The sequence below is a fragment of the Rhinopithecus roxellana genome, chromosome 17 (genome assembly GCF_007565055.1).
Source record: "Rhinopithecus roxellana isolate Shanxi Qingling chromosome 17, ASM756505v1, whole genome shotgun sequence".
NCBI lineage: Eukaryota > Metazoa > Chordata > Mammalia > Primates > Cercopithecidae > Rhinopithecus > Rhinopithecus roxellana.
In genome coordinates, this window is record NC_044565.1 from 96,195,763 (window position 1) to 96,223,433 (window position 27,671).

The following is a 27,671-nucleotide window of genomic DNA, read 5'->3' on the forward strand; positions in this document are numbered from 1 at the left end:
GCACCCTAGGTGGTCAGCTGGTTCCTCCTGCTCAAGGTAACATCCCTGACATGAACCCTGTGGGGAGGGTGTCCCTGTCGCTCCCTTGGCATGGTACGCCTTCTATGGAGTCACCAGACATGGGCCTCCCACCCTGGAGTCCCCAACAGACAGTGGCAGAATGGCTGCGAGAGTCACTTCTGTGGCCAGGTTCACAGTGTACTTCACACGGGTGCCGTGGGCTCTTCACGTGGGAACCACACTTGCTGCTTTCCGTCACACCGGGAGGCTTGAGCATTGGCCCACGGAAGACAGGTACAGCACTTGCTAGGAAGGAGAGTGTGGAACCTGGGGTCTTGGCCAACAGGTCAGTGATCTGTAGTTTCATTGGGGCTCCCACTCTACTTAGCACTTTGCATCTGCCCAGGTGAGAAATAGCACCAAGGAAGGCCCACCTCTGGTGGCACGTTAGGGGCATGGAAGCAGGTGTGAAGCAGGTGTGAAGCAGGTGTGATGTTGCCGCCCTCCCCATGGAGCCTACCCATTCCCACTGTGCAGTCGTTATGTCAGGGAGTGGCCGTGCCCTTGACCCTAGGGGTGCTGGGGCCCTGTCCAGTTCTGGTGGCTGCGAGGCAGACAGGAGGAGGTTGTGGTTTCCTGATGAGGAAGGAGTGACGTGACCAAGAGCAGTGAGCCTGTGAGGGTCACTGTGGTCTTGCCTGAGTTCCAGGAGGCCTGTGAAGAAGGTGCAGTGTGTTCTTCCCAGCTTCCGTCCCATTATTCATGTTGTAAATATTGTGCTCCCTTGTAGGAAGAGCCATGGATCCAAGACCACAAGCCCCTCTGGGCCCTAAGATTGGTACCCAAATGCTCACTCCCACTTTTGTCTGAATGGGTGCTAAGGAGGGAGGAAAATGGTGCCTTTCCTCTCTGCGCATAGGAGCAGACACCTCACAGCTGAGACAGGTTTCAGTTCCCGCTGTGGCAGGATATTTTGTCAGGAATAGAAAAATAAGAAAATACTGATTAAGCAAGAAAAAAGAAAAATTGCTATGTGTAATCCCAGCTAGAGACAAACATAAGGGGGGAAATTAAAAAAAACAACCACCACTATGTGAAGATTGTGAGAGATATAAAACGTTCGGATGAAGACGTTGAGATGGTTCTTTAACTCAGGATTTTGTGACAGCTGGCAGCAAGGGTGGGTCCAAGCACCTCCTGCCACATTGGGTCTGAACTCTGTCCGTGGCCTGGTCTGGGGCAAATCACTGGACCTCTTTGGGGGCAGCAACTCCAAAGTGATTGTTATTTTCTGGGACTGTGACTGTGTTCTGAGCACAGCGGCCTGCAGGGCATTGTGCCTTTCGGACGCGCCCCTGTCTGGAGGTGACATTGTTTGAGGATGCTCTGCATGCGTGCTGTGGGTGTTGCGAGAGAGCAGGAACTGGGGGCTGGAGTGCCTGCTGCGTGCTCAGCCTCTGTTAGGGCTCAGTCCGTTTAATCTCAGTTAATTCCCCGCAGCCCCTTCTGAGGTGGGAGGGGTCAGCCCCTCTCACAGATGGGAGAATGGGCTCCAAAACTGGTTTCCAGGTCCCTAGCCCATCAGTGGGGCTGGGACCCTCAGCTGGCTACCTGTGGGGCCTGCTCCTCCCCACACTCCCTGGCTATCCCTGCAGGCTGAAGCAGGTGAGAAAGCATGAGTGAGCAAGAAGAGACCATGCAGCTCCAAGTCCAGAGGTGCCAAGGCTCCTTTGCAGCTCGCACAGTCGTGGGACGGTGCCCGGAACGAGTGGTTCACGTGCCTGCACTAGCGTCACCCCTGCACCTCTCAGCTGGGAGATTCAGCAACGGGAGCTGCACCGTGACCTTGTCAGTTTATAGTTCTAAACGTGTGACCTTTTCAGATAGTTTGGGGAGAAAATGTAAAACTTTGTGTTAGGATTTATGCTGTCTGGAGACAAATGAAAAAATCAAGCAGGATGAACCAGGTGGAATAGTACGTCTGGCATATTTTTAATTCATTATTTTAACAACTTTAGTTAATTTCTTATACATAATAATGTATCCCCTCTTAAGTATAAATTGTCATTTTATTGTCAAGATCCTATATAGTATGTGGATATGTCTTACTCTGAGTAATATATAAAGATTGAAAATATAAACAAGATAGAGGTAGGAGAAATTTTTTATAGAAAAATTTCTCTTTACCTAAGGATTCTCTTCTGAGTTTCTTCTAATGAATGAAATTTCCTAATGTATTCAAAATAGAATTTTTACTTTCCAGAAAAATCTACCACACATCCCTTAGAAAAAGAGAAACTCCCTGGAATTTTTTTTCGTGGGATGGAGTGAGATGGAGGTTGGGATCGAAGGGCAGAGCCTCTCCCGAATAGTTTGAACTTGCCAGGGAGGAATTAAATTGCCGCCTCTGCACGATTTGGACGCAGTGGCTTGATAAATGTGGGGGCCTCCCCCGTAGGCTGCGGTCAGTGCTTAGTGTGCATTTGAGTTCATTGCCCCCTCATGAGTCTGACTCTGAGGTCTGTGGCCCACCCACTGGGCTGGATCTGCAAAACAGGCCACCATTCATAAAACCAGCAAATGGCAGAGTGGAAAGAAAGCAAACTCAGAAATCACCTAGTCTAATGGCCCTGAAGGTGTGGTTTTGTGTTAGTTCCTGGCATCACAGTACTTTTGAAAAAGTCAAAGAGTTGGTATATATATTCTACCTGAGTTGGAAAAAAAAAAAAATAAGCAGCCAAACCAGGTGCAGTGTTCCATGGGTAGGACTGACACCCCAGGGGGCCTGTCCTGTCCCCCGGATCTGCCCAATAGCAGTTTGGCTTCCTGGCCCTGTGACTCACTCATTGGGTGCCTGCTGGCCGCATCCCACCTGTCCCACCTGGACACTGGCAGAGTGATATCCACCCCTCCTGGCCTGCTGCAGAGCAGACCTCAGGAAGGTCAGCTGATTGTTGATGCTGAAGCAGGAGTGCTGAGGAAGACGGCCAAGCAGTTGTAGACACACCCCTCCCGGACCCCCTTCCTCAGCCAACCCCTTGAGTCAACTTGAACCTTTTAGCAGCTTTGAGAATCGTGCTTCAGCACAGTGAGCTCTGCAATTCTGCAGTGGCCTTAGTCTTATCCACAGGTAGGGAGCAGAACCCGAGATATATGCATGACAGGCCCTAGGGAAGTTAGGGGGTTCGGTCCTCACAGCCTGACCCTGTTACTTTAGGGATGTGCACGTAATTCTCCAAGGGAAGCATCAAAGAGAGTCTGGGCTGCTCAACCTAGGTGCACTTCCTGGCATTTCTCCATCCTGTTCCCTACAGATGAATATGCCCAGGCACCTCCTTCAGCACCTGCTCCCACTATGCAGGGCTCTGTTCCACCTTCTATCACTAGTATCTTACTAGTACCTTCCGTCAGCGAATATAGTGATCATGTCACAGTGTTCAGTGGCTTGATATAGCACAGAAAGTCATCACTTAACAGCATCAGTGGGTTCTTGGAAACTGCTACTTTCAGCAGAAGGACATAGAACAAAATCAGCAGTAGCACAGACTAGTTGCTATAAACAAGAGTTAAGTTCCTAGGCGTACTTCTGGTCACAAAACATCACCCAAATTCTAAATGAAGTCTAAAACACTTGTGATATTAAGGATTTGAAATAAATGTGAGCCATCCACTTAAGGAAGACAAATGAAAACAAGATAATTATTTACAGGGTCTCAGGTGGCCAGAGCCTATCGCAGCAGCTCCAGGTTCCAGGCAGGAGCCTGCCCTGGACAGGATGCCACCCTCTCACAGGGCATACTCACTCACACTGGGACCACTGGAACAGCCCACTTGTCTGACATACACAGCTTCGGAATGTGAGAGGAAACCAGAATACCCGGAGAAAACCCACGCAGACGTGGGGCGAGGAGAACATGCCAGCTGCATGCAGACAGTAGCCCCAGGCAGGAGGCGATTTTTTTTCTCATCAGTACTATCATGAAATGATATTATTTGGGGACCTGTTGTACTCTCCACTGAACGATTGCATTTTAAAAGAAATTTTGAGGGAGAACCCATGTGTCGTGAGCAGGCCAAACAAGATCAGACATAACCAGGTCCATGAACGTTTGTGTCTTTCCACAAGGTCAGGCTTTTATTGATACTATTTCCATCATAAAATCCATGTGCTCTATGCAGTTTCCAAAGAGGGACTTCTTAGTACTTTCCATGCACTCGGTAATCAGAGCTGTGGTCACACAGGCTCAAGTCACTCCACAGGTCAGTCAGTACTGCAAACCATACCTAGTAGTATACTTAATGTTTAGATTAAACATTCCACATCAAACAGAGTAACATTTAACATTGAGAGATAAGGGGAGAGGAAAAGGGGTTAATGAACCAGTCCAAGGACAGTGACATGGACACGGAGAGGGTTCTGGGCTTATCTGGACGCACAGTATCATCTTGCATGGAAGAGCCCTTGATTTGGCGGCAGATGCTGGGTGCTGATCGTGAGTGACAGCAAGACGGAGCCTGTCAAGATGGCCATCTCGAGTTGTAGATGTCCTGTTCATTATGGCCCTTAAGCCCTTTGGTGAGGACGACAGTAAAGGGTCATGCCCTTAATCTGGTTGGGAGTTGTCTCTGTTGATTACACAAACATCTAGACCATGTTGGTTGGATGCCTTTTGAAATGTGAAATGGAGTCATTTTCTAAGATAAAATCACTTATGTCAGAGGTACTGTGTACACCATGTAATCCCTGCTGGTAACATTTCTGTCCTTAGGAGATATGTGGGGAGGGAGGAATCCCTGTACCTTCATTATTCCTCTTGGATCACCTCTTGCCTCTCAGGCCTGCTGTGAGTTGGCTCCATGTCTCAGGACCTGCATACCCAAGCCCTCACTCCTCTCTCAGCTGCTACACGTGAGGCAAGGAGGCGTTTGGTGCCAGCCTAGTTGGTGTTTCCAAAGGGCTTTTGGGAGCCTCAGCCTGTCCCTTGCAATCCTAGTGTCCTGGTGGCAATGTTTGTGAGCTATTCCACACGTGGTCACTGTCACTTCAAGGTAAATTAGTGTCATCAGAAAATTGGGGACAGAGGTCAAGGGCAATTACTGGGTTGAGAACCATCCCTTGGAGGTAGATGATAATGATGGCAGTTTTCAAAACAGTTTCAGTGTTTCAACTCCTGTGTTGTAGGTAGAATGGATATTGTTGTCCTCATCTCAAAGATTAGGATCTCAAGTCCTAGAAGCTGAAGTGACTTCCTTGGGATAATGAATCCCAGGATGAGATGAGGCCATCCAGACATTCCAGCCTCCACCTTGTGCAGGGCCCTGAGCATCCATCCTCTCTAAGTTTCCGTTGGTTCTATGTTGGCTCAGCTTAGGCTTGTAGGAATTGTCTTGACCTTCCTGATGCTTGGAGCTGTCCATGACTCATGGGTCACCACGGGACGGAACCACAGAGCATAAAGTGAAACCCAGCGGTGCCTCGGGATGAGTCATCAGTTAGCTTTCTGACTGACAGCCTTGTCTATGCTCAAAGGCACCAGCTCAGTGTCAGCAGGGCCTGACCACTCGCAGGCAGAACATTGTGTGGGAGTCAGGGGTTCGTGAATGTGTTTGCTTCTTGGTCCTTCAGAGGTAGGCTCTCCCTTAAATGAGACAGTGTTGCCTGCTGTGCCCTTCCTGGGTTTTCAGCCTGGCTCTTCCCTTCTTAGGAAGGTGGCTTTGGGTCAGACCCTGGACCTCTCCTCAGCTCTGAGATGAGGAATAACTATACCTTCCTCCAAGCCATGCATGTGGGTGACAATTAACTGCCACCACGAACAGTGGTGTCGGCACCCACCAACTGTCCCCCCGCCTGCCCACATGGTCCCACCGTGAGGACCAGTGGGAATGAGGATTCAGCAGCAAGTGGACTATCCAGATTGATTGGGGGTCACCTTTGTGTGAAGGCCAAGGGTTCCCTGAAGCTACCTAGAAAGGGATAGATGGGCATGCAAACTCCAGAAGACACCATCATCCCAGAGGAGAGCAGGTCTTAACCGGAGTGAGCCTCGGGTTCCTGTCTGTTTTCATGTGAGGAGTTTCGGCTTCATGAGTAGCCCATCTTACTGGTGTAGACTGGCCCTGAGAGCTCACGTTCTTAGAAGTGTTGTTGCACTCACAGCTGTTGCACCTGTGTAGAAGGGCTGCCCTCTGTTGCTGAACCATTACAGACCCAAATAGAAAAGCCACAGCAAGCAGGCCTGTTTATGGATTGGCCAGTTAATATCTGCTCATCCTAATGAGGCCATGTTCTGGAATGTTGTTTTGTGGAAAGGGAAGGTCAAGAATACAAAAGCATTTGATTTGCTGCAAATGTTGCCTAACCCATTGAGCTTTTCCCCTGCCAGGCACGTTGGGTTACTGTAAATGTGCTGAGGTTTTCCCAGTCTCTTCCTAGAATAAAGCCACATCCATTCACTTTGGTTCTTTCCTCATCTTATCAATTAAATGCAAGTGGGTACTTCTGAGTTATTTTCTGTTGAGAACAGCATCTCTGCTCCCCCACTCTTTTTAATACACTCATTAGTTCGGTGGAGAAAAGGGTTGATTTATTCTTGGACTTAGCTCATATCTTTGTAACTGAGTGGCTCATGTGAAGTATTACAGTGTATTGCTGGGAAGAATTAGCACTAATCAAGCACTCTGGCTTTAAAAAGTTAACTGTGTGCTTCCATGCCTCCCACCCTTTTTCATATCACAGCACACGTAAAAACCCGCCCGGGTTTGTGGAACAAATTGACAAGGCTAGGGAAATGGACAAGGCTGCTGTGGGCTGAAGTGGCGGCCATGTCACTCCAGCCACTGAGAGGGCTGATGGGGCCGCTGGGGCTCACGGCTTTTGCCCTTTAACTCGCTCTACTGGTGGAGACATTCTGTGCTAAGTAAGCCTTGTTAGCTAAGGGTTTGTTGGATTCCCACTCCCAGCCCATGCCAGCCTAAGGTGTTGGTATAAATTGAAAAGAGAACTGTTTCAGCTGGTAGTGATAACTGGCACCTAATACAGCCACTAGGCCTGTGCTTACATGTCAAAACACTGAGGTGATCAGGTGACTCTTTTCCCAGTCTCACTGTGACCGAGTTGGTGGCCTGCCTGGGCAGTGAGCAGTGGAGCGGGAACGACAGACACACGGGCGCAGTGAAAAGCAGGAGCCCCAGGTCCTCATGCATTGTAAAAGCCCACTAATTCAGAGTTTGTGATGAAAATATTTAATTTTTCCATCCATGGCAAAGCGGTCTGTGAAATAATTAAACATGATCATTTAGAACAGGCTTTTGTTATTCAGATATGCACTTCCCCGATTGCATATTTGAAAACAGGCTTTTCTGGATTACAAAAGTAATACATGTTTATTGTAGTAAAAATAGAAGCATTAAAAAATACATAGAAGAAAATGAACATAGAGATGAAAATGAACAGGAGGGATGACTGTTTTAAACGGTGTCAGTATGTTTCTCTTTCCAGGCGACTAGCTAATAACCTATACTGGGCACTAAGTTGTATTTAGTTTTTCACTAAAATGGATGTTTTTCAGTCAAACGGATTGAGAGTGTAGGTGCAAGATCACTCAGTAAGAATGTTTCTGTGTCCCCTTTTCCTGAGATAGCTTTCTTTTATTTCTCCCTAGCTATTAAATATTTATTGACATCCAAATCTCTATTGAGTGATACATTTGCACAGTATATTATGTGAAAAAGATTAGAAAAGCATATTCATAATGTGATCCCATTTGGGAAAATATATATTTAACTGGGAAAAAAATGTATATAAACAGAAGTTTTTTGATCCTTGCACTGTTTATCTAGCTGGTTTTCTAGCAAAATGCTAATGCTGATGGCCTTTCAGTGGTGAGATCTGGGACAGCTTTGACTCTCTTTGATATAGCCCGGTGTAGTCTCCTGATTGGTTTATAATGAGCACATTGTGGAATCAGAACAAAAAAGCCATTTCCATTTTGAAATGGGAAGCAGAACGTTTCCTGACAGGCTTTGCATGCAACACACTGGAAATGCAAAGTGATCGCATGGACCACGCAGGGGAGCACGCCTGACCTCCTCTTCTCTCTGTTCCAGGAAGGCGTGGAAGTACGAGTGGCCAGAATCTTCAACACCTTTGGACCACGCATGCACATGAATGATGGGCGGGTGGTCAGCAACTTCATCCTGCAGGCGCTCCAGGGGGAGCCGCTCACGGTAGGTGCTGGCCTCCACGCAGGGAACATATTGCATCCCAAATCGAAGTCAGCTCACAAAGGATGAGGGACGAGTGCATCTCGGTTCGGGGAGTGACACTTCTCAAGCTGCCATGTCGTGTTTGTGTACATCCCCGCTGCCCTCCACTAGGGGGAAGGCAGGCACGGGGACAGAACCCAGATGCATGACTGCTCCACATAACTTGAGTCACCTTGCCCTCCATGGCCACTGAGGTCTCTGCCCATGCCTCCAGGTCTGCCTGCCTGTGCCAGCCGGCCTGTGAAGACCTTCCCCGACGTAGTTTTGGCCTGCTGGCTGTAGCCAGAGGTGTGCCTGTACTGGGTGGCCTCGGATGACCAAGAAGCCCGGACTGGTAGGGTGAGAAGGTGAACCGCATCTGGTCAGGCTGGGCCATCACCTTGACAGTGCCGACAGGCCCTCAGTACCATCCTCTACTGGCCACCCTCAACCCAGGGAAACTTCTGGAGCCAGCAGAGGTCCCAGTGATCTGTGGTCAGTGGTCCGAGTGTGTGGCAAGGATGTCTGTGCCGACAGTGACTGCTTGGTACCCTCAGATACCATCTGGGGTCAGGGTGGGCTGCTCATTCCAGACCTGTCCCCACAGCCCTCTGGCCTCTCTGGGAAGGAGTGCCCCAGGCCTGCCTGGTGAAAGGCTCTGCCTGCCGGCGTGTTTGGTTTTGCTAATCCTCCCTCCCACCCCCACCTCCCCCGCCACTCCTCTTCCTGGTTGTCTGCCCAGGCTGCTTTGCTCTGATCTGTAGCCTCCTAGAGCCCTTTGCAGCGTGGCATTTGGTAGGACTCAGGAGTCGATTTGCATCCTGTTGCTCTGAAAATCCTGTAGGATGGTTCGTTATCAGTTGAGTGTATTCCAGGGGGAAGAATTAAAGCTCTTGTGTATTTCTGTGTAGTACATATGCGACTACCCATTGACCAGTTGATCATGTTAGCTCACTCTTCTGTCCCATGATCTGCAGGTGACATTATTCCCCTCCTTTTTCAGGCGAGGATGCTGGAGCGCAGAGGTTATATGAGTTGCCCAGGCTTAGGTGGCCACACAGTGGTAGCCTGGGTTTGAAGCCAGAGCCCCCGCTCTTCATGAGCATTGTCTGTGGTGCGCTTATCTCCTTGTCTGTGTTAGCTGCTCTGCTGCCAAGGTAGAACCAAAAGCCTAGCCTGTTACACAGTGGGATGACTCCCGGAGGGCAACTGCGTCGTATAGCTGAGTTTCGCTGAATGCATTCCAGGGAAGAGGTGAGTCCAAACTCCAGCTTTAGGCTCCCAACAGCCCATGCCAGCTCTCCCATGTCCCCCTGTCACTAAGTGGTATATTGGTGCCCCAAATGGAGGCTCTGTGACCACACATGGCTCTTCTCCTTCCTTCACTGCACAGATCCACCAGCACATCCTAATAGCCATGCCCTACCCAGGTAGATCCAGACTTCAGTCCCTGGTCTACACTGCTGCCGCCCCACCCCTATTTATTGCCAGAGGCTTGGAGCCACTCTCATTCTCCCTGTCCTGTGTACTCTCAACCCCGCAGCTGGAGGGAGCCTTGTAAAGAGAGGTCAGAAGCTCGAGTGGCTTTGCAGCTCCAGCAGAGCATGGGACGAGGCCCTGTTGCCTCCGAACCTTCCCTCAGGCCGGCCTTCCTCGCTCCCTTGCTCCCTTGCTCCTGCCTGTCCCAGGAGCATCTTGCTTTTCTTCCAGGCATTCTTGTTCATTCATCCTCTCCTTAAGGGAAACTTCTTGATGCTTCTCTGCATTATGGCACCAGGCTGGTTACCATAACCATGTTAATTGTCTTCACTGCCCTTGTAACCAACTGAAATACGAATTTTCCAGCCCCAATCCCTGTTAGTATAGTGTATGCGCTTCAAAACCAGGAACTTGGTTTCATTCATGGTTGCATCCCCGGCTCCCAGAAGACCACCAGGCACATGGGCGCAGGAGAGAAATGTTGGGTGGACTAGTTACTGCGTTGTAGTGGCCGCTTTCCTTTATGGTAAGTGGAAGTGGTGAAACCTCCTGTCATCTCATGTTCCCCTCTTGCTGCTGCTTGGGGTTCTGAGGAGCTCGTGCTGTGCCCTGCGAACCCCTTAGTCCACCTGATCAGTTGAGAATTCCACATCTGAGGACAGCCTGGTGCCTTTTTAGTGACTGTTCAGAAACTCCCTCATGCTGTGAGATGAGAGCTGCTTTCTGTGCAGAGTAAACTGTGAAAGCCTCCAAGAAGCAACTTGATTTAGTGCCTCCTTGGCAGCAGCCGGGGCTCCCGGTATCCCCTAGCCGCCCCAAGAATGCATTGTTGGCAGAGGTGATAATTTATGTGTTGTCTTCACACCGAGCAAGCTTTTGTGCCAGAGACAGAAGGGAGAAGATCTCTGGAGCCATCCATGACTGCAGTTAATCCAGAACGTGGCAGGCTTCAGTCTCTGTAGGCACCTTCTGGTGGCAGGAGGCAGAAGTCCCGAGGGAGGCCTTTCAGAATGTGTTTTGTTTCCTTTGTCACACACAATTCTAATTCCCAGCAAGAATTTGATGAAGTCACTGACTTCATTCTTTTCTGTCCAATTGAGATACCATGCCTTGCTCTTGTCAGATGGCTCTGTGGAGCGGTCTGGGGAGAGACTCACAGGCCTGCCTCAGCCAGCCTGTCTTTAGAAACACTTGGTTTATTGAGGAAGGGAAATAAGGAGGCGTGTCCACCTATTTCCTTTTCTGCTACATTTCCAACAAGTCACTTCCGAGATGAAGACCTCTTCAAGGGTGGTCGGAAACAGCTCAGTGTCTCTTCCTCCCTTTCCGAGCTGGATGGGTGTGATTGCTTACCTTGCAGCTGTGTTTTTGAGCTGATTCCTCATGCCTGTCTTAGCATCTCACTCGCTGCTGTACCAGATGCCTGTGAGGAGGACTCAGGGAGTATGTCACTAGGTTAAGTGCATCATACATCAAAGCTATATTTTAAGTGGAATCATGTAGAAGTTCAACCAATTTTGCGTCTCAGCTTAGAAAATAGATAAGTATGGTTCAGGTAGAGCTATTGTCCTAAGTTTATTTTCGAAGAGACTTTGGCCCACGGTTGAGTTACAGCACATTCACAGGAGGGGTTCATTCTGCTTTCCACCTTCCATGATTTTTCCCAGGTTTGGATTTGCCCAGGACAGGTCAGATGTGGCAGAATTGGGGTTTGAATCCAATTCTATATCATTTTAAAAGCCTTGCTATTCTTCCAAAGGGAAATTTTGGAAAAATCATACTTCTAAGAGCAAGTCAAAGCTGGTATGATGTTTAGCCTTTTTACTGATGTTGTGGTATGTTAAGTGATTCTTACATTGGGCCTTTGTGGCAGAGGGCCATAGGATTTGTTAAACAGTTACTAAATGGTACTAAAGTATGGTGAGGAAGATTTTATTCAGGACCATCATGACAGGAATACGGATCACTGCAGTGGGATTTTTCAGGGGGAGAAAGACTGGGATCAGCTCCAAATACAGTACAGGCAAGCAGAATTTTCAGCCAAGGAGCAGGGAGGAGACGAGTGGATGGAAAATGATGAAGAGGAAGCTTCAGAGGTAAAGAAGATTCTAGCTAAACCAATCTAACAGGATTCTTGCTGATGACAGGCCAGGGTGATTGGACACTCTGGGGGATATGAGGAGTGAGGAATGTGAGATATCGAGGGTAAGGGTTTCTCTAAACTGACTTAGCAGGGTTCTTGTTACAACTAGATTTTACAAGGAAGTGCACAAATGGGCCTAGGAGAAGGTACTAGAGCCTGAATGAAGCTTGGCCAAGCAAAGAATCTTTGTCACATCTTAAACACATAAAGCACAGCAGCTGGGGACATTGCCAAGTGATCATGAGAGCTCCTTGCTACTCCTCACCCCCGGCTGGTCCTCTCCCCTGTTGGTGACTCCTTGATCATCATGCTGCTTTGACCTGCACACAGCCCTTCGTTCCCCGGCCCCCCGTGGCAGCCTTGCCTCTTGCATGAATCTCCTTGCATCTCTCCTGTTCTGTGAAATGAAGCCAGAGGGACCGAATCTCACACTCTGTCTTCTGTTAGAAGAACAATGAGGAGGCTGAGGGAGCTCTGCTGACGTCAACTGTCCACACCAGATCGCTGTGATAATCATGCCCTGGATTTTGCTGCACACCCAATTTGTGCCAAGTCCCTGTGGGCCTTATCTTGAAGTGGGGGAGATGGAAGGCCTCAGACCACGCTGGGAGGGCTGTACACGGGCTGCAGTTGAGTTCTAGAGCCCAGGGAAGACAGATAGTTTGGATGGGGCATAATTGCATAGCATCTTCTCTCTTGCACACACACCCCTTTCTTTTACTTTACATTTTCACATTAGTACACTGAATATTTCACACATGAATTACAAATCCTCATGTTGCAAAGTACTGTGTTAGTGAAATAGGGAGGGTAATTTAATCCCAAGTATAGATGATGGATATGATATGCTATAGAAACTGAAATCCAGCAGGACTCTTAAGGATACGAGGAAGGAAGTGTTCCAGGCTACCACTGACATTGCGTCTTAGCCTAATGCACACACGGGAGCATACAAACTTTCAAGACTCTGTCAGCAAGGCCTGTCGGGGTGTGCAGTGGGCGTCCCACGGGATCCACGCCTTTCCACTGCCTCCTGGCAGAACAGCTGCCTCTTGTACTAGGGACTATTTTGTTGAGGCCCAGTTGCTTTGTGGACATCAGGTGGGACCTCAGAGGGGGTGCTGCTGAGCGGCTTGTGTCACCGAATCTGAAGGGAGCAGAGCTTGCCCAGTGACCGTGGTGTCTGCAGATGAACCTTGTGTCAGTACTGGCTGGGTGGGGAGCTGCCCCTGGCGAGCAGGGGCAGGGAAGTACGCCCACAGTTGTAAATCTCCTTCCAGTGCGCTTTGAATGAGGCAACAGTGGGAAATACCCAGCAGCCTGCAGGTTATTTCGGGAGCCTTTTGGACTTCGCAGACTGCAGCCCTTTGGGCTGAAGTGACATTCAAGCCGCTGAGTGTCTCCACCACAAGTCCCTTGTTTGGTTGAGCAGGTACCTGGTGTGGTTCTTCACATCCTGACCCTGGCGGCCTGGTTAACTCGTCCCGGTCCGGGGCTTCCCCAGCATGTGGTTCCCTGGATTGTGTTCCCATCAGGGCTTGGGGCCCGCACGTTTGGGTGGAAGAGAAAGCTGCCACTGTGCTCTTCCATGGCTCCTCTCTGAGAGGCGGCGTGTGCGTGGATACCGCAGCTCTGATGGGCGAGCCTGGGCTTCAGATCAGGCTGAAGACTGGCCTCGGCTGGCTTGTTGAAGGCCACTGCCACTCTGCACAAAGGTGGGCTTTCTGTGAATGTGGCTGGAATGCACTGGCGGACTGGTGAGCCCACCATCGCAGTGACCCTGGCTGAGTGCAGTGGGAAGGTGCAAAACAAGTAGCAGAGGTGCATCTGTGCGCTCAGCTTTGAGAGCAGAGCCCCGGACGCAGGCAGAGGCAACGGGCAGGACAGCAGCACAGCCCCAGACCCACCTGTGGAGGAGCCTGTGACGCGGGAGTTGCCTAAATCCGATACTCACTACAGTGAGGTTGTCGAATGGCCTGGTGCCAGCCTGAGAGCCACAGTTTGAAAAAAAAAAATTGTACAGGCAGTTCCGAAGTTATGAACACAATAGGGCGGGAAAAAGAATCCTGAACTTAGAGTCAAGATAAATTTGACTCTTGCTGGGTGCAGGTCACTGCAGCACTTTGACCTTCCATCACCTCATCTCCAAAATAAGGTTGTGAAAAACAAAAAGTTACACCTACAGCACTGGTGTAGAGGGGAGTTTCCAGGCTGAGGGAGCTGGCCGTAGGTGGACCTCCTCTCCTACCAAATCAGGCCCACCACTTCCTGCCTTCCTCACATGTATCAGAAGGATCAGCCAGGCCGGAGAATCAGGTTCAGACAGAACTCAAGGAATTCCCCTCTGCTTTCAGGAGGCCCACACCCATATTTCCTCAATGTTCCTTTACTGAGATTTGTTGCAGCTGTAGTTTCTATGTTGACAGGAATCTCCATTCCATTCCTCAGTATCCCCAGCCTTTTCTCAGTGGAAGGCCTTACCCCCAAGAACAGAACCTACATAGATAGAACTGATACACCTGTGAAATTGGCATATGTAAATGCTTATTAAGAAAACACAGAGATAGCCTTTGAACCTGCTAAATAAATAAGGCATTCAGGAGGTTTGAGGCATGTGCTTTTTTTCTTTTCTTTTGAGACAGAGTTTCGCTCTTGTTGCCCAGGCTGGAATGCAGTGGCGCGATCTCGGCTCACTGCAACCTCTGCCTCCCAGGTTCGAGCGATTCTCCTGCCTCAGCCTCCCGAGTAGCTGGAATTACAGGCATGTACCACCACACCCTGCTAGTTTTGTATTTTTAGTAGAGACCGGATTTCTCCATGTTGGTCAGGCTGGTCTCGAACTCCCGACCTCAGGTGATCTGCCCACCTTGGCCTCCCAAAGTGCTGGCATTACAGGCGTGAGTCACCGCATCCAGCCATGCATGTGCTTTTCTTCCCCACCTGCTCCTTCCCCTTTTCCTTCTCAGAGCTGGAGGTAGGAGCTCCAGGGAAACCGGGCTGAGTGTCTGGGGCTGAGGGGGCTGGTGCTGTTCTGAGAGCTGCTGGCAGGGGCTCTTTTTTGCTGTCAGGCAGGAGGAGGCTCCAGGGTTGTTATAATCAAGCTTGTTCCCAAAGGCAGTCCGTTCCTCCCAGCTGCCTGCTTTCCACCACGGGAAGGCATACAAGCAAACAAAACCTCCGAGGGCACTCTCGTTCCTGCGATGCTGCACTTAGGAGATCTCCCCAAGCACCTGTGTTGCCATCTCCGCCTCAGTGAGTGGCGTGATCCGTGACGCTCTGCAGGTCGTTCAGCAGATGCTCATCCTATGCTAGTATCGCACCACGCATCGTGCTGGGCTCCAGCAGGGCAAAGAGGGTTTGGACACCAGTCCTTCTGGGGAGTTCACGGTTGGGGGCAGTCGGCAAAGGGCTTTCCCTGGGGAATGAGCCAGAGGAAGCTTCTCCAGGAGATGGCGTCAGAGCTTGTCCCTAAAGGATAAGTAGCACTCTGCCAGGTGGAAAGTAGACAAGAGGGTCTTGGCCGGCAGAGCAAAGAACACAAGCCAAGCTATGAAGTGTGGAGGAAATGTGCAGTGGAAACAAAGGAGAATGTGACCCTCCCTCCTGCCACCTCCGCGTCAGTTTCAGAGTCTCCTGCATGGCTCTCCACCTTGGCCTTACATTAGAATCTCCCGGGGAGCTAGCTGTAACAATACCAGGAGATACCGGCCTCATCCCAAACAGTCTGTGGACCAGCCTGGGCGGCGTCCCCGGCTCTGCTGTTGGCCGGTCAGAGTGAGGAACCCCAGTTAAATGCACGTGTTACTGTTCGTGTGTAGATCTGTCACCTAGCTGGACTCTGAGGTCACAGCCCCCAGAGCCTCACATGATGCCTGACACATCATAAGACTCCAGCAGAAGCAAATTCCTTCAGGCACTGTCTTTGGAGGGAGAACTTGACGCATCTATACCAGGTGCACGCTTTAGGTGTTGCTGCCCCCGTCTCACTGTCGGGGCATGGTCTCGAAGTAGAGTGCAGGATGTGGCGCCAGATGCTGGGAGTCAGCATCACTGCCCCCTGGGATCAGTTTCGAGGTCAGTCTGTGTCCCCTGAAGTTCCAAGGACACCTACCCAGTACTGGTGTGGTTTTCTCAGGAGGCCTAACTGTTGGTTACCTTCCAGGTATACGGATCCGGGTCTCAGACAAGGGCGTTCCAGTACGTCAGGTAAGACTGTCCTGCCCTGCCCCAGCCTTAGCAGTGCCTTGGAGCAGGCCTACTTGACAGACAGTTTAGTGTCTTGTATATATTAACCATTTCCATTTCCACAACACTAACACTATATATTGATTAAAAATGTTTAATTTTATGATGGGAATACTTGCTGTTCTCTGTTTAAAAGTTAAAATTTGCATTCATCTCCATGACTATTGTGACTCATGTGCTAATCTTTTACTGCCACCTAGCGGTGTAGGGGTGAAGTTGCCCAGCTCTGAGGGTGACTTGGGTGATTTCAGCACAGGCCAAGTTAAGAGATGGCCTTATACATCCAGCAAACCTGTGAATGCCAGAATCTGACCCATTGCAAACATGGCTCGTGGGGTGGAAGAGGTAGTCCTTGTGGAGGGCACAAGGTAGATAGTGTTCTCATGTTGAATTTCATGCTGAAACTAAATGCAGATAAAAATAAATTTTTTGAATAGATTCACGTGGTGATTTTTATTGTTTTCTTGGCAATCCCTATAAATCCACTGTTTTGTTGTTCCATTCCATTGGTGATTAATTTTAGAAGGCAGTATGGATTCTCAGAGTAGTTAGGATAGAAGCAGTTGCGTATGCCAAAGTGCATCCACCAATATGTGGCTATTGTAAATTCTGTGAAAGTTTCTGGTATCCTGAATTGTTATAAAACCCAGTTCTGTATTTTGACCCATATATTTTCATTCTTCATTGCAAATACTCCAGTATGCCTGTCGATCAGGAAGTGTTGTTCCTGCTGTCTTGGCGCCATCCTAGGGGCACTAGGGTGAGATGGTGGCTGTTGTGGTGCAGGTCGGGGCATCCCCCGAGTCCCACCTCAGCCGAACCAACCACATAAAATTCTATCTACCCAGGACCCTTATGTAAGGGTCCTGGGTAGGAGTCCCTAGGAGAAATGAAACTGGTAGTAAACTAAAATTTTAAAAACAATTCAAAATAACCACTGTAGATGTTTGCTGAAAGTATTTGTGAATTTCCATTTACTCCAAAAGAAAGCTGTGAGTAAACATTTACACAGCCAGTGGTTTTTACCTCCCCACCCATTAGTATCTTGCCTCAAGGGGCAAAAAGCCCGAAAGTGTGCTATAACCAACTATGTTGCCTAAATAGGCATGCGTATTCTAAAAAGCGATTTAACAGGGAAACGGCAGCTGCCCCCACTTTGGGACTGTGTTCATTTCGAAGCTTTTAGCATAGGCACTATGTCCCTGGAGGAAACTTATCATGGCACACTTCTGTATGGGGACCAAATTGTGGGCCTCCCGTGGATTGAGTACCGTCTTCGCATAGTGACACGTTCTCATCCCATCCTCCACTCACCCAGCTGTGCTGTTTCCTGAGGGAGTTTTGCTGTCCTCGGTTATGTGTACCTGCCGTAGGCTTCCTCACCAGTGGCCCCCAGGCTTCTCTAGCCCCGACACCACATGGATTATCAATGAGATGTTGTGCGGTAAAAGGAAATCAGTCAGAACCCATTCTTCTTTCTGCTCTCATTATCTCAAGGGCATTGCCTGCAAAATTCATTTAAAATAGCCTCAGAGACTTTTGTTTTTCTAGGGACTAAAATATTTTGAGCATTCAATGATGCCTGCGCTATGTGCTGTCCCAGCTCAGGACAAAATGCACGCAGGGTGCCTGGCCCGCTCTGATGGGCGAGACTCCCCTGCCCCGTCACTCTCTCTGTGCCCTGGTCACTGTCCTGTGCCTGCTTTGATGGTCGTGGCTCATACTCCTAGCTGCCATCACATGCATCATCCTCTCCCACACCACTTGGCTATTTGAAAAGGGCATGAGCAGTTTCCCTAGACATATGGTGGTTAACCCTTTTAGAAAACCCCTTAACACTTCAGTAGTATTTATTTACTCCCCACTCTGGTGATCCTCTCCGGTTTCACGGTAGCGGAGCCTGAGATGATGAGGCTTCAGGGACTTTGCCATACTTGGGCAAGGGTTCCCCTACCTAACTTTTTAGTTATTGAGGACTCAACTGAGTTCATTAACTGACCAAGGTGTTGATGTTTTTCCCAAGCAGTTTTTTAGGAACCGAGCGTCTTTTAGTCATGCACAATGTCTGGGTCCCTAGTTACTGTACTAAATTAACCATTCTCCAAACCCATGATTGCCTCAAAACAACAGTGCAGGGAGTCTGAGGTCTCGGTGGCCATCCGCATCGACATTTTGGCATGACTGTGTTTAATATTCTCATGGCCGGTTGTGTCCTCATTTACATAACAAAGGCATGCTATTTTTTTTTTTTTTAAAGTCACTTTGTCAAAATGACACTTGTAAAGAGCTTCAGGTTAAATGAGTGTGATCTATGCAATTGTGACCTTAAAAGTTGCCAGTTTGTCATGTAAAAGGCCCATGGCCCTCCCATCTGCCGCCCTGAGGACGACTACCTGAGAGTCAGCCTTCTTCCAACTCAAATAGACCGCACCCCCCAGTTTCAATATTAAAGCCTATTGTGGATGCAATGGAATGGCAGCTTTTAATGTCTTTTTATAAACGTGCACAGATGTATGTCATGAGTGCACTATTGTAATGTAACAATACTGCCATAGTGATGAAGTGACTTTTTGCCAGTTTCTGTAAAAGAGAAATCATCCAGGGTCAGCAGGGATTTGCATTAGTGCTTGATCCTTGAGAATACAACATTTTAAGCATGTTCGTATGAAATACGCATTTGTCGTAAAGTAACACGCAGAAATATCTTATTTACTAAATACCCCAATAGTTTTTTTCAATTGAAAGCAAAACCTATCTGGGGTTTTCTTTTGGAAGTTTATCCAGACCCAGCGTGACCTGCTCCTTACTGGTAACGATGGAGGAGGAGAAGGAGAAGGGTCAGAGCTTTAAAAGTCTTCTAAGAATTGTAGCTGATGGAAAATTGGCATAGAAAAAGTGCTTGTGCTTATTAGCAGTGAGGTGTCATTTTTACGAAGTAACTTTTTTTTAACAGAGCCACACTTTAAAGCTTCTGAAAATAAGAGCCAAACCTTGGTAAGCGAAAGTTTGCTTACTTATCTTCACCTTCATGGCCCAGTTGATCACAATCCATTTGAAACATTCAAATATCCCTGACCGTTTTCATACAAGGTGTTTTGCGGGGTGGCGACTTCACGGTCGGGGGCATAGGGAGTGACATTTCTGTTTATTTCAACCCTCAGTATTGTCTGGCTTTATCTGTGATTTGCCGGTATGGGGATCACATACTGGAGTTCGTTCATTTTCGTGGATCTTGTTTTTAAAAGTAATCATGTGCTTTCGTACAGGTCAACTACTGGGTTCACATTAAACATGAATTTTCTTTGGAAACTTACGTAAACTCCATCTTTTTTGAGTGTCTGCCTGTTTTAACTTATGCTTAGTTTTTCATTGTTAAAGGACTTCAGAAGTGCAGTGGTGAACTCAGCCCCATCTCTCAGCTTCCATCCTATTTAACCATCTCCACCACACCCAAAAAAAGCAAATCCCAGACGTCAAATATATCATTTCATCCATAAATACTTTCACATTATAAACACCATCTTAGTTTGCAGGATTTTATTTTGACGTTCAATTTTCCATTTGGGTTTTTATTTTCTTCTGGGGGTGGTAATTTTTCTTCTGGGAGGGCTTCTACGTGGTGCTTGGCGCTAGCGCGTTCCAGTAGGCAGAGCCTCACCCGCCTCCCCTTTTTTTACAGTGATCTGGTGAATGGCCTCGTGGCTCTCATGAACAGCAATGTCAGCAGCCCAGTCAACCTGGTGAGTGCTTCTCTCCCTCCACTCTGCAGGACAGCTCAGACTTTCATTCATTTGTGAAACCATGAGCAGCACCAGGCTTTGCTTCATTTGCTATCAGCACACTTAAGGCATTGGTGTTTGTTGCTTGCTAAATACTAGAGGAAAAACAAACAGAAAGTAAGAGTATACAAAGAAGTAAAATATCTGCAAGGCATGGATGAGTGATGTAGTTAGTCCCTCCACCTTCTGAAGGGCCCAGGTCTAAAATTGTGTGAAGCCCTTTGGTGGTAGTAGGTGGACATGTGTATGCATCTCATTCTCTTTTTAATAGGTGGGTCATCATTATAAGACCTGATTGCGTTTTTAGAAGATGGAGGTTGTTCAGACAGAAAGTTTTCCAGTTTTTGATGATGTCTGTCATTTAGCCGGACAGACCACCTTTGTGGCTTCTTGCCTTCCCTGCATGCCTGCCCACAGCCCAGAACCTCCCTGTTGGAGGGATCATCCAGCCTTCAGCAGTGTCAGTGCTGGTGAACTTGCTTCTGCTCAGAGAAATTCACCCTGTCTTTGGACAGTTCTGGCCGGCAGAAGACTCTTCTTTATATTGAACCAGAAATCTCACTTTCTGCACAACTATCCACTGACCTCACTTCTCCACCTGGGGGCCATTCATGGCAGTGTGATGCCTCTACATTGTGGTAACTCTCCAGAGATTTGAAGGACATGGTCCTACCCGCCAAGCCTCCTCCTCCTTGGCTGCGTCAGCCAAGGTCATGGTAGGACCTCTTACCCTTTCTATCACTGAGTGATTTTCTGAGCAGTTTTGTTCCATCTCATTTAAAATGCAAGGTTTCCAACGTGGACTGTCCAGCATTCAAGATGTTCTGTGTCTGTTGATGGCAGTGGACACAGGAACCCCTTATCTCACTAGAGACCTCCCCCTTAACCCTACCTCGATGAAGCCTTGGGGTCATTTCAGGTGCTTCTCCCAAACTACCTCTCCTGGTTCCTACACAACATTCTAAGATTCGGGGAACTCTAAAATGTTGGCCATGTGACCTGTTTCTTGCAAACCACGTCACCTTTGCTTATGCATGTCTTTGTAACCAGCCATCTCAAATACATTGCAGACCGTGCATTTTCCCCCGAGGTGAAAGGGAATTCTCATCACATAGGGAATAATGTGCCCTAGAGTACTGACTCCATCCTGGGACTGTTGCTGATTCATGGGTACAGTGTGCCGCGTTTGAAAAAAACATTCACTTAAAACAGACCAGAACGTGCCTTGCACTGTAAGCCTCATTTTGCTTGCAGCATTTGCCTGTGTACACTGGAGAGGCCCGAGCCGCCCCTGCTCTTCATTTTTGCTGCAGGTTCTTTAGCAGGGGTGTTGTCACTGACTTCCCTGGGCAGCCAGGCTCTTCTCTGTAGACACCATGTTCCTCCTCCCCTCTTTGTGGAGGGCCTTTGCACAGGGACAGTTCATAAAATTGGAATCGTGTGTGTGCCAGGAGCCCCGATAAAGGCAGAATCACTTTCTTCCAAATTCCCGTCGCTCCACTTTGCTAGTCAGTCCCCTCTGTGCTCAAGTGAGGCCCAGGGTCCCTCCCTCCACATTTACCATCTAACTTCAGGCTAACCGAGGACCTGGGCACGAAGAGGCTTTAGGATGTAGAATTATCAGACTTGATGGTGGTCTCTTATGATAGGCGGCAGAGTGAGAGTAACAGGTGTTCTGATGTGTGATGGAAGGGAGAAAAAGAGCAAGTGGTTTTCCTTAAAGCCCCCACAAGTGTTCTCTCTTCATGAAGTACATCGAGTTTGTCCTCTGGCTTGCTGGGGACACTCGCCTGTGAGCATACTCATTTCTGCCTTAGCTTTCAGGTGTGAGATTGCACGTCCTTCTTTATTGACATGGTTAACACAGCTCACCCAGAGGGAAATAGATGGTGTTAGGAGAGCTAATTTTGTAAACCCAAGCTTTTATAAAAGTGACATTGAAGTTATGTTAGATATGAAGTTGTCTGATACTCAGCGAGTGAATGTGTGCCTTCATCAGAGACTTTGGACCTATCCAAAGCCCAGCCTTGTACACAGCAGCCGAGAGGCTGAAGGTATAGATGGTGCAGTTTAGCACTGCCAGGTGAGTAACTGTCATCTTGGAAGCGGAGTACCCTCTGGCACACGGAGCTCTGCCGAAGCACTGCAGAGAGGTCAGACTTGGCCAGCAGACGTCTCTGCAGACACGCATGTGGTCTGGGTGGCGGGTTGCTGCTGTTGTCATGACGCTTATAACTGGAAACGTTTTCTTCCTTAGGGGAACCCAGAAGAACACACAATCCTAGAATTTGCTCAGTTAATTAAAAACCTTGTTGGTAAGTAGGATAAATCGCTTCCTGAGTAAAATCGGCTGTGCCTGCCCTATCTGTTGATAACACCTTGACTAGAATGTGGGTGATTAATACAAGCTAATTGAATTGGATCAAAGCAGAACTTTTTATCAGGAACACTTAAGTGTTTTCTAATTTTTAAGGAATAGAAAGAGAAAGGAGGGCAGGATGGCTTTGTTCTCAGTTTTCATTGCAGGTTTGCATGGAGTGGGAGGGAGGAGGAGTTTTGCTCCCAGTGTTTGAGGCACGATTGTGTTAGGTCATCCTACATGGGTGACAACTGTTGGATTTCCGAACTGGTCATGTCAAGCATAGCATTTCAGACAGCAAGAGACAGCATCCACCAGCTGTGTGCTTCAGGCAAGTTTAAAATTTTGTTTGCAGTTCTGGTCATCCTGGCCACCAGCCATTGGGGGCAGTGTAGCATTGGGAGAACCACGTCAAGGTGGGCTCTTAGGCCATGAGAAGGTCAGGTCTTCCAGACCAGCCCTGGATTGCAGACGTAGAGTGGATGAGCCCTTGGCCTCATCCTCAGACTTCCTGGAGCTCTGAGGAGTCAGACTCTTGGAGGGTGTCTGTTGTCTGGGGTTGATCCTGAAATTTGAGTGAAGTCACAACCAGACTGGACTGGCAGGTAGGCCAGGGAGGAGCATGCCACAGTGTGTCCTGAGGTGACCATTCAGACCCCACTTGGCTGGGTTAATTCCTCCAGCGTGCCCTTCCTGCATCAGGCTGCCATTTACCGGCGTTGGTCTAATCACCGCGGACAGTTGGAATCCTCTCATTGCTCATGGCAGTAGAGGCAGCGGTCTTCCTCAGACGTAGCCTGCATCATCTGCGGCTCCCACAGCCGCTTCGATGCACTTCTCAGCTTTTCCATCCTGAATCTGTGTTCCTCCCTCGTGAGGAAGGGATAGGCTCAGATCACAGCTGTCTGCCATCCACTCCTTCATACCCTCACTGCCCAGAGTGAGGCCCGTGGGCCAGCGCAGCAGTAGCATTGGGTGCCTGTTAGAAATTCGGACTCTCACGCCCTAGCCCAGGCCCCCAGATCAGGATCTGCATGTTGACAGGCTCTTCAGGTGATCCGTGCATGCTGACGCCTGAGAAACTCTATTTGAAACCTAAGGTTGTGGGGAGGGGTGCGCAGCTTCCCTGCTGTGCTTCTGTGTGTAGCTTTGTGGCACACCATCCTGAACCACCCGTGGCGGTGATTTGCTGCAGAGTCTCCGACGTGGCCTCCATGACGGGGAGGCAGGGAAAGCCTCCACAGGCTTTCTTCTGCAGGTCTGGCTCACAGTCACTGGTGGGGCTCTATTCTGCTGGCCAGTGGGGCCTGGGCCCAGCAAGGGTGCAGAACTGGCCAGGCTTTGCCGTCCTCCGAGAGGTCCCTCCAGCTGGGTGGCTGCACATCTTGAGTCTCAGGGCTGTCCAGGCTCCGAACACCCAGGTGTGGCCCACTTGGGGCATCCACCTCAGGGATGGCCCCACACCACGTTTGTGGTCTCACACTGGGGTCATGCTCAGTGGGCATGTCTCACTTGTTATCTGGTGTGGGTGGTCTGCCTTGGAGCAGCCCTCTTGTACTGGGTGGAAACTCAGGCCTGTTGAGACAGTAACATGCCTCCCACTAGGCTCTTGCCGGGCGCCTGCACAGTCAGCTTGGCCACAGCGGTTGCAGGAGCGTTCCCTGGACTTCCATGCAGGACAGTCCCTCGGGAGCTCTGGGGCTTCTCGAGAACTGCATCTCCACCGCCTGCACCCTATTCACACTGCATATGGGGTTTGACTTTGATGTGGATGGTAAGGCCGCACTTCCCCATGCTTTGTGATTCTCGCCTACCTTTTCTTCTTTAAACATCTCAGGTAGCGGAAGTGAAATTCAGTTTCTCTCCGAAGCCCAGGATGACCCACAGAAAAGAAAACCAGACATCAAAAAAGCAAAGCTGATGCTGGGGTGGGAGCCCGTGGTAAGTGCAGGGAGTTAATGCTGCCTTGTGGGGAGGGGCCTCCCGTGTCCTGTCTCTGCTGTCCTGTAGGCACTGACCCTTGTCAGGCAGCCGCCCGGGGAGCAGGGTGGGCTCGGCATCCAGGCAGATGGCGGGTTTTCTCCAAGCAGTAAACAGCCTCTCCTGTATCAGGAGTCTCAGAGAATGTTACCTGGGAAGCGGCTGGAAGCCCTGCTCTGGGCTCTGTTTTCGTAAAATCACACACACTCTTATACACATACACTGTCATACAAACACTTGTACACACATATTCTCACACTGTCTCCCGCACACACTGTCATATATACACTGTTATATGAACACAATACATGTATACTCACTCATTTTCACACATATACATTCACACTATCATACACATTCTCACATTCATACACTCACACACATACACACATTCACACTCATACACACATTCACACATACACTCCCGCTTCCATATACATACACACACACACACACACACACACACACACACACGGCTGACTGTGAACGCCGTGCCGAGAGCACTGGCAGCGCACACTCAGAGCCCTGCGTGGCCCCAGTTGCCTGCCTCTCGAGTGTGTGGGGCCAGGTCAAGGGCAGGTGGTCCGCGTCAGCCCCGCAGTGGAGCCCCTGGTTGGAAGCATGCAAGACTGAAGGGTGTGGAGGAAGGGGAACTGCATGCCGCCTTGTTGTCTGAAGAGGGCAGGGGGGGGGCAGCTGCCGCCCCGCTGGGGCTGAGCCTGAACCCAGCCTGCCTCTGCTCTGCTGCCTGCTGTGCCCTTCCTGCCTTGGGTGACTGCAGACTCCTTCCCCCCGGAGAACGCTCACCCTCAGGGCTGCCTGTGTCCTTCAGAGACCACCTGTGTAGGGAGGTTGGCTGGGCCGGCCGCATCTACCAAAGCAAGCCCACCTCATTTACTGTCAGCCCTGCCTGGCTGTTCCCTCTTTGCCCACCCTCATGTGCCCCACTGAAACTCAGGCTCCCCTTGGGCAAAGGCGTGTGGCCCTGTGTCCAGCAGGAGTCCGGCACCTGTCAGACCTGACACACACTGGGTGCTCAGCCAATGTAGGAGCGTCTTGGCATGGCCCATGGGTTGTGGCGCAGTCAGAGAGTCAGGGACGCAGTTGAGAGCTCCATTTACCTTTTTAAAATGTGCATAGTGAGAGCTGAGTAGAATCCTAGAATATTGAACTTGAAAGGGACACAAGAGTTCCAGCCTGATCCTTATTTCATTCTGTGATGTCCAAGTCTAAGTGATCTGCTGAAAGCCACAGATATTTGTTGAATGAAATAAAAATACAGTCATACCTAGACGTCACAAAATCTAATAATCCCAAGCTGTGCAAAACGAGTTATAGCAGCATAGGTAGTTTCTTGTTTTTTGAAGCTTTGTAAGGGGCCACTGGTCCCTTTGTAAGGAGAACCTATATTTTTAAACAAAATATTTTTTGAAGAGTTAAATGTGCATTCGCTAGGTATTAACTCTTGCTTTTGATGTGAGGTGTGTGTATGCTCAGTATCTTTATTTTTCTGGAATTTAGACCTACAGTATTCTAACAGTCTTGGAATGTGAGCCATCTACCACTGGTTTCTCTCCTAGTAGTAGTTTTCATTTATAATACATTTTTGAGGGATATGATCCAAAGAAACTTACAGGCGTTATCCATCTTAATTGTCCCAAGTGTGTGTGTTTAACAGCTTGTTGAGCTATAATTGGCATACTGCAAACTGCCCGTATTTAGAAGATACAGTTTGATAAGTTTTCGTCTATTTTGACACCTGTGAAACCATCCCCACAGTCAAGCTGACAGACAGACCTTCTCCCCCAGTGGTGCCCAGCACCCCTTGGCAGTGCCTCCCTTCACCTTTTCTCTTTCTGCTCTTAATCAGCAGTTGATCTGGCTGGTTTCCTGTTGGCTGCAAAGCAGCTCCAGGTGAAGGTTGCTTTCTGTGGTGTGGGCTGCCGTGGGTCCCCTCTCAGACTCAGCCTCTTAGTATGGTGGGGGTGCAAGGGGGCCATGATCCGCTGGGCAGTGCAAAGGGCTGATGTCACGTGGGAGAATCAGGCGTGTTGATGAGATGCAGATCACCTTCCCAAAGCATCTTCCCTCCACTTCAAGGTGGATTTCTTCTGAAAGAATGGGGCACATGGGCATGATCTGAAAAACAGTCTTGCCAGCTGATTCAAACTGGAGCAGACATTTTGCTGGCAAGAGGTAGTTGGGGTCTTTTGTGGGGTGGAGCTCACTTTGCTTCAGTAAGAGTGACACTTGTTAGCTCCACAGTAGATTGTGAAAGCGGCCCTGAAGGACCTCTGGCTTCTCTCGGTGGGCCGTGATGCTGGATGCTGGATGCTGTCACAACCAAAGCGTGGTTCTGTGAGCGCTCCTCTGAAGGAGGCCCGACTGGCTGCAAGGTGGCACTTCCTTCCTGCGGTGCCCTTCTGTCAGTGTGACCTTGTCTCCCTTTCTCGCTTTCCCTTTAAACAGGTCCCGCTGGAGGAAGGCTTAAACAAAGCAATTCACTACTTCCGTAAAGAACTCGAGTACCAGGCAAATAATCAGTACATCCCCAAACCAAAGCCTGCCAGAATAAAGAAGGGACGGACTCGCCACAACTGAACTCCTCACTTTTAGGACACAAGACTACCATTGTACACTTGATGGGATGTCTTTTTGGCTTTTTTTGTTGTTGTTTAAAGAAAGACTTTAACAGGTGTCGTGAAGAACAAACTGGAATTTCATTCTGAAGCTTGCTTTAATGAAATGGATGTGCCTAAAAGCTCCCCTCAAAAAACTGCAGATTTTGCCTTGCACTTTTTGAATCTCTCTTTTTATGTAAAATAGCGTAGATGCATCTCTGCATATTTTCAAGTTTTTTGTCTTGCTGTGAGAGCATATGTTGTGACTGTCGTTGACAGTTTTATTTACTGGTTTCTTTGTGAAGCTGAAAAGGAACATTAAACGGGACGAAAAATGCCGATTTTATTTATAAAAGTGGGTACTTAATAAATGAGTCGTTACACTATGCATAAAGAAAAATCCTAGCAGTACTGTCAGGTGGGTGGTGCACCGGCATTGACTTTAGGGCAGATAAAAGAATTCTGTGTGAGAGCTTTATGTTTCTCTTTTCATTCAGAGTTTTTCCAAGGTCTACTTTTGAGTTGCAAACTTAAGACTTTGAAATATTCCTGTTGGTCATGATCAAGGATATTTGAAATCACTACTGTGTTTTGCTGCGTATCTGGGGCGGGGGCGGGTTGAGGGGGACAAAGTTAACATATTCTTGTTTAACCATGGTTAAATATGCTATTTTAATAAAATATTGAAACTTACCAGTCATGGACTTCCAGTTTTAAAGGTTGTCTTTCTGCTTCGGCATGGCACTTGTTGGACTGCTAAGGAAAATATCGGAAAATTTAGTTTAAAAGAAAATCTGAAAACATTCAGGTTTGTGCACTAT

The 27,671-nt window shown here is 48.8% G+C and overlaps 2 protein-coding genes across 6 annotated transcripts in view; one reads left to right on the top strand and one right to left on the bottom strand.

Moving 5' to 3' along the window:
• UXS1 (UDP-glucuronate decarboxylase 1) overlaps nt 1-27,554 on the top strand; it is a 92,990-nt gene extending 65,436 nt beyond the window's left edge. For 3 of the 5 annotated variants that reach the window (XM_010360991.2, XM_010360990.2, XM_010360992.1), the window contains 6 exons: nt 8,107-8,226; nt 16,029-16,072; nt 19,791-19,851; nt 22,148-22,205; nt 24,087-24,190; nt 26,699-27,554. In XM_010360991.2, coding sequence (XP_010359293.1) covers nt 8,107-8,226; nt 16,029-16,072; nt 19,791-19,851; nt 22,148-22,205; nt 24,087-24,190; nt 26,699-26,830 — 519 coding nt within the window. In that variant the 3' untranslated portion in view covers nt 26,831-27,554. The remainder of the gene's footprint in view (nt 1-8,106; nt 8,227-16,028; nt 16,073-19,790; nt 19,852-22,147; nt 22,206-24,086; nt 24,191-26,698) is intronic. The other 2 variants (XM_030921271.1, XM_030921270.1) reach the window with 2 other exon arrangements.
• On the bottom strand, nt 12,003-13,775 carry LOC104660584. The gene has a single exon (XM_010360988.1). It carries the CDS (start codon nt 13,396-13,398, stop codon nt 12,976-12,978), a length of 423 nt encoding a protein of 140 aa, XP_010359290.1. The 5' UTR covers nt 13,399-13,775; the 3' UTR covers nt 12,003-12,975.
• Nucleotides 27,555-27,671: the final 117 nt, after the last annotated feature.

What these genes read in the sequence shown, in the direction of transcription:
- LOC104660584 (XM_010360988.1), bottom strand. Translation starts at nt 13,398, where the DNA reads ATGGGAACACAATCCAGGGAACCACATGCTGGGGAAGCCCCGGACCGG.